At 40.8% G+C, this 6469-nt stretch overlaps 1 protein-coding gene across 1 annotated transcript; it reads right to left on the reverse strand.

Annotated features, from left to right (window-relative positions):
* Window positions 1-3441: 3441 nt before the first annotated feature.
* On the reverse strand, window positions 3442-4993 carry LOC308243157 (ribosome biogenesis protein WDR12-like). The gene has a single exon (XM_080658417.1). The coding sequence runs from the start codon at window positions 4924-4926 to the stop codon at window positions 3655-3657; it is 1272 nt and encodes a 423-aa protein (XP_080514543.1). The 5' UTR covers window positions 4927-4993; the 3' UTR covers window positions 3442-3654.
* Window positions 4994-6469: the final 1476 nt, after the last annotated feature.

Here is a 6469-nt window from a genome sequence, read left to right on the forward strand (position 1 = left end):
ACTTCATTATTTCTGAAAATGGATTTTAAAATATGCATTAAGACCCTTAGAAATATTGCATAGCAAAATATTAAGACCTGTGTGAAAGTATTATATGATGTATTTAATTCAGGATTGTTTTAAATATAATAATTAAAATTTTAAAATATGTCAACCAATAGGGTAATAGAAATATTAGAGACTATCTATTTGATGAAATCATTTGTTTGGGACCATGTTGCCCCAAATTTCTTATGTTGAAGTCCTAACCACCAGTGTGATTGTATTTAGAGACAGGGCCTTTAAGAAGATAATGAAGATTAAATGAGATCATAAGGCTGCTGGGTCCTGCTGATTTTATTTTCCCCCACAGGGGAATGTCATGGCCAAGGGGCTCCCTCCTTGTGCCAAGCCATGCAGAACTCAAGCGCATGATGATGTATATGAAATTTTTTTGTGTGTGAGTGCTCCAATGGGTACTACAGCTTCTTCATTGTACTCCAGGGCTCTCCGAGACCTTTTTTTTTTTTCCTTTTTTCTTTTTTTCTTAGTAGGTAGTTGTGAAACCAGTTTTTGAAGGGGGTTTGCATTGGGATAAGCATTGGGACCTCCTAGTCCATCATCTTGATAATGTCACTCTGCTTAATTCCTTTCATTCAGAAATACCAATAATATAATGTAAACACTCATATAATTTTTATTTAATTTTAACTATCAGCAAAATATATAATTTTGATGGAATGGCTACTTAAATGGATTAGATAGGTATGGATGAATGGGGAATAAGTGATGAATAAGGAATTATATTATCAAAAGCCAATGTTTGCCAACTTAAATATGTATCTGGGCCTTGAAGTCCCTAGACATCTGTGTGCCCAGGTGTAATCATAAATCATGAGAATAATTACCAAACCCAAAGGGTAATGTTGGGTTAATTTATCTCTAAAATTACTTGCAACTGTTTACACACTCATAAGTGTTAGTCCTCTGGGGATACAGCTCCCTTGAGTCATTAGGGATTACAGTTCAATACTAGTAGGTGCTTTGCTTAAAATATCTATATTCCTGAATATGAACCTTAAAATAATCATTCTCATGTCTACATGATGGCTAAGTAAGATTGTACAGGTTACTGGACTTAAACACTTGCATATACTGGCTATCACAGAATTTGCTACAAATGTCACAATAATGGGTGGCCATAGGCTAAAAAAGTGGGCTTCAGAACTCACAAATTTATTAAACCTGTTTGATGTTTAAGATAAGAATTTTTTGTCCTGATTTTAATAAACTACCTTGTAAAAACAAGGTTCATTCTCTATGGTTTCCCAACTAATTATCTACCTTTCAAAAGTATTTAACTGGATTGCTACATAAACTTTATAGTGATAACATTAAGAAAGTATATTATGACATAAGTTTGATATAATTTTATATCCATTCTCACAATATTTACTTTTAGATAGAACTATATATATAGATGATACATCATTTATAATATCCTATCTAATAAAAGAGTAATATGCAAATTGACCGTACATCCACTACATCCACAGGCCACGCCCACCAGCCAATCAGAAGTGAGTATGCAAATTAACCCAACCAAGATGGCTGCGGCCACAGAGCGAGCAGGAGGCTTGGGTTTCCCCGGCGATGGAGGAAGCCAAGCTTTCCACCCACCCTGGCCTGCCCTGGCCTCCACTCAAGGCTACAAAGTTTCAATTATAGAAGATAAATAAATCCCAGATACCAGGACCTCCACTTGGGTCACCAGGGGTCGTGGCCAGCCTGCAAACCACCACAGGACCCTCACCCAGGCCACCCCATGCCCCAAGGAAACCCCCACCCTGATCCTGGACACACTTCAGGGCAAACCAGCTGGCCCCCAACCATGCACCAGGCCTCTATACTATCTAATAAAAAGAGTAATATGCAAATTGATCATCACTCCAACACACAAGATAGCTGCCCCCATGTGGACACAAGATGGCCACCACAAAATGGCCAGCAGGGGAGGGCAGGTGGGAGGGACCAGGCCTGCAACAGAAGGGCAGTTGGTGGCGGTCAAGCATGCAGGGGAGGGCAGTTAGGGGTGACCAGGCTGGCAAAGGAGGGAAGTTGGAGGGGACCCAGGCCTGCAGGGGAGGATAGTTAGGTGTGACCAGGCCTGCAGGGGAGGGCAGTTAGGGGCAAACAGGCTGGCAGGGGAGCAGTTAGACATCAATCAGGCTGGCAGGGGAGTGGTTAGGGGGTTATCAGGCTGGCAGGCAGAAGCGGTTAGGGGCAATCAGGAAGGCAAGCAGGCAAGCAGTTGGGAGTCAGCAGTCCTGGATTGTGAGAGGGATGTCCGACTGCCCATTTAGTCGGACAGTTGGACATCCCTTGAGGGGTTCCGGATTGGAGAGGGTGCAGGCTGGGCTGAGGGACACCCCCCCCTCCCAGTGCACAAAATTTGTGCACCGGGCCTCTAGTTTTAAAATACTTAATAATCTTTGATTATAGTCATTTCCAAATTAATAACCATAATAATTACCTTTACTACATCTGAAGTTAAACAACTTTTCTTCACATAAGCACATTCTTAATATTTTATCCATGGATGATTTTGAATGGCTGCTTATACCTTCATTATCAACTGTCATTCGTGTTTCAGTCACATATAATAAAAATAACTTTATACAGTTTCAATCATGTAGAACCCCAAATTTTGATTTACTCTGCAATTGTAATCATGCGAAAGATAATTGTCAATAAAAGAAAAATAAACCTGGTTTATATTTTGGGGGATGCAACACTCAAATAAAAGCCAGATATATTTTCTACTCCCCCTCCCCCCCACCACCAATAAACCTATAGGTGAAGAGCAATTTGGTTTAAAAGGTCAGTTTTAGTAAAAGTGGGTTTTCTGCAGGAAACACAGTATAGCTGTATAACATAAACAAATATGTGCATTCCTTGTTTCAGTTTGCCCTCTGCAACCAAACACACAGCCTAATCACTGCTCTTCTGAGATGCAAGGAGGAAGAACATCTGTGAGGGCCTATCTAATTATGAATGGACAGCAGTTCACAATTTTACTTTTTAAAAAAAATATGTGTTTTTATTGATTTTAGTGGTAGAGAGGAAGGGAGAAGGAGAGATTGAGAAACATCGATTGGCTGCCTCCTCACGCCCAACCCCCAACCCCAACCCCACTGGGAATGGAGCCCACAACCAGGAATGTGCCCTGACCAGGAGTCAAACCAGGGAGCTCTTGGTGCACAGGTTGGTGCTCAACCAACTGAGCCACACCAACCAGGGTATCAAAATTTAACTTTTTAAAATCATATTTCTACACACCCCTGAAAATCACCGTTAGAGCTCTGAGGGGATATGCCCAGGCAGGCTCATGCCTTCTGCAAATCATGTTCAAGCTGGTGGGCTGCCTAAGTGCTCTACCAGTTCTTTTTTTTTTTTTAAGAAATAATAAACTCAGTTTTATTTCAAGAGTTTACATAAGGTAGAGAATGCAAGCCACATTTTATATTTTATAAATGCACACTGTTATACAATAAATACAAAATAAAGAAAAAGACAGTAATAACTATTATCAAGGGTGATCTGCACTGATGTAATCTGAGGATTCTCTAGCAATTACATTTACAGAATCTCTGTAGTCAAGTTTATCATTCACTTTCATGCCCCCACATGGGAAGTGGTAGGTGAATATCTGTAGGTATACAACTTATTGTCTGCTCCTCCACTCAGAAGTAACCCTGTGTCTGTCCAGTCCACACTTAGAACTTTGTCTTCATGAGCAGCCAAATCATAGAGAGGAGCCTTACAACTCCTTGTATCCCACAGCTTGACAATGTTATCTAAAGAACCTGAAATTAGCTGCTGCTCATGGGTAGGAGACCACTTTACTGCCGTGACCCAGCCGGTATGTGAGGTTAGGGACAGCGACACCAAAGAACCATCTTTAGTCCGGGGATCCCACAGTCTGATATGCCTATCTGTACTTCCAGATGCTAAACGTTTACAAAGTGGAGAGTAGGAGATACAATTAAATACTTTATTTCCTGTCAAGGTTGACTTAAGACTGCCAGACTCAACATCCCATACTCTAATTGTGTGGTCCCAGGATGCACTGCAGATTTCTTCAGCATCTGACCACAGAACCGAGGAAATTGCTTCTTTATGACCAGACAGGGTCACGATAGGTGTCCTTGTTAGTCCCAATTGCTCTGTTTTCTGTTTCTTTCTTGGTCGATTTGTGGATTCTTCCATTTCATCTTCTTCATCTGTAGGGACTGTAGACCAGATCTTTAGCATCTTATCCCAGGAGCCACTGCAAAATTTAGTTCCTGTGCCGTCGACAGCTATGGAGTCCACACTCCCAGCGTGGCCTCTGCAGCAGTGCAGCGCTTTCACCTTGTTTCTCTCCACATTCCACTCCCATAAGAGGATAGTCTGGTCCATAGAGGCACTCAGCAGTAGGCAAGACAGGTTGTCTTTTTTCACCCAGGCCACATCTTTTACGACATCTGTATGTCCCACAATCGTCATTATCGACTTTCCTCCCAAGGACCAGATCCGAGAAGTCTTATCATAAGAACCAGTCAAGATCCATTCCTCTGCCCCTTGGATTGAGCTGATCCAGTCATCATGGAATAAGCATTGCTCTGGCTGAGGTGCAGTGTACTTCTCCACGTATTCTAGTTCCACAACCTCTTCCGACGAGATGTTTTCCAGTTCCATATGTTTGAGCAAGGGCATTCGTAGAAACTGGCCCTTGATAAGGAAATCAAACTCCACATGTTTGTGGACCTCATTTTTAGCCTCCAGCAATTTATTAATGATGTTACTAAGGTCAGCAATTTCAGAAGCTGCAGGGATTGAGAAGGGAACATCGTCTACTGCATATCTCTTGTTGTCGGTGAAGAAGCGTGCCTGGAGCTGGGCCATCGCGGGGGTGCACACCAAACAAACAGAGTCACTCTGCCGAGATTATTTGTGGGCGCTCGCCTCTAGCTTCACGTTGTAAATTCCTCTACCAGTTCTTAACTCTAGTAGGTAAGAGGGGTGAACCCACGTCAAATCATTAAAGTTCAAAATCATTTGTAAAATGTCATCACCTAGAGCATTTACTTATCCATAATACCAAAAAGCCATTAACATTCACAGCTCAAACATCAAAGGATAAACTATCTTAACTCCCACTAGAAAAGAGAGCTATTCGAGATCCACACTCCTCCAAAGGAGAAATCTGTGACTATCAGACGCACATTTCATATTCAAATCCTCTTAAAATCTTAGTCACACATTCCCTTTAAGATTCACCATTTGTATTTTGTGCTATAATAATTCCTCAATCTCCTTAAGCATGAATTTTCAGTAAATAGTAATGGTCTGAATTATGTTTTTTCATCACATAAGCAATTCTGGCTGCTTTATGCTTTGTGTAATCATTTCTTAGTAAAATTACAACTGCTATTAAAATGTCTTTTTATTTTCTGATAGCACCATTGGAGAGATATTATTAAGAACTAATCTTGTAAATATCAGCTGAAAAATGAGGTTAAGACATGGTTTAAAATATGCATATTTAGATTTCTGGTCAAAAAAAAAAAAGATGAGAAAGTAGCTAAGTAGAGACTTGTATAGCGTAAAAATCTGCAGATCCTAATTGCCTTGTTTGGTTTCATATTCAAGCTTCAGGCAAGAGTACAAATAGGATGCTTTCCCCTCCCCACCCTACCCCAAGCACAAGTATTCAAAGTCTTATTTCCTGCTACTTTCTCCCTTCTTTCCTCTTTATATTGAAATAGGAATTTTTAGGGGTGAAATTGGCAGGTTTAGGAAATTTTAAAATTAAGGATTCATGGAAAAAACACAGGGTTATAGAGCAGAGGTTACATTTTCATAACACAAGGGAGCAGCAACAGTTACATTTCCATAAGACAAGGGAACTGGGGATAGCCAAAAGGTCTATACTTACAAAATAAAGGAGGAGGAAGAAAGCCCAGAGGGAATAGGAAGACAATGATGGAGGAGGGACTCAGGAGTTACTATAGTAACCAATTCAAAAGGGAATACTGACCAATCAAATGGAATATCAGGACACAGGAACTGCAGCCTTTATAAACCAGAAAAAAGGGAACTCAGTGGGACTCTTCCACCCTCTCCACATGGGAGTCAGTGCTGTGTGATTCTTTCTCCTTCCCCACGTGGGAGTCTGTACTTGTTCTTTAATAAATCTCTACCTTTGCTATACCATCTTCTGTCCGTGGATTCATTCTTTGACTCTGACAAAGAATCTGGAGAATACCGTGTGTTCCAGTCCCAAAATCCCGTATCAATATCCTTACTTTCCACAGAACAGGCTCCTTCTACTAATTGTCTCCCAAATATCCCCATTCTTATCCCTATATCCCTATATCTCTAGGACAGTTTCCCACCCACCATCGCTTAGGAATTTTCTTTCTCTAATAAAAGATCAAATCAATCT

This window comes from Plecotus auritus, assembly GCF_963455305.1.
Source record: "Plecotus auritus genome assembly, chromosome: 2".
Lineage (NCBI taxonomy): Eukaryota > Metazoa > Chordata > Mammalia > Chiroptera > Vespertilionidae > Plecotus > Plecotus auritus.

What these genes read in the sequence shown, in the direction of transcription:
- LOC308243157 (XM_080658417.1), bottom strand. Translation starts at nt 4,926, where the DNA reads ATGGCCCAGCTCCAGGCACGCTTCTTCACCGACAACAAGAGATATGCA.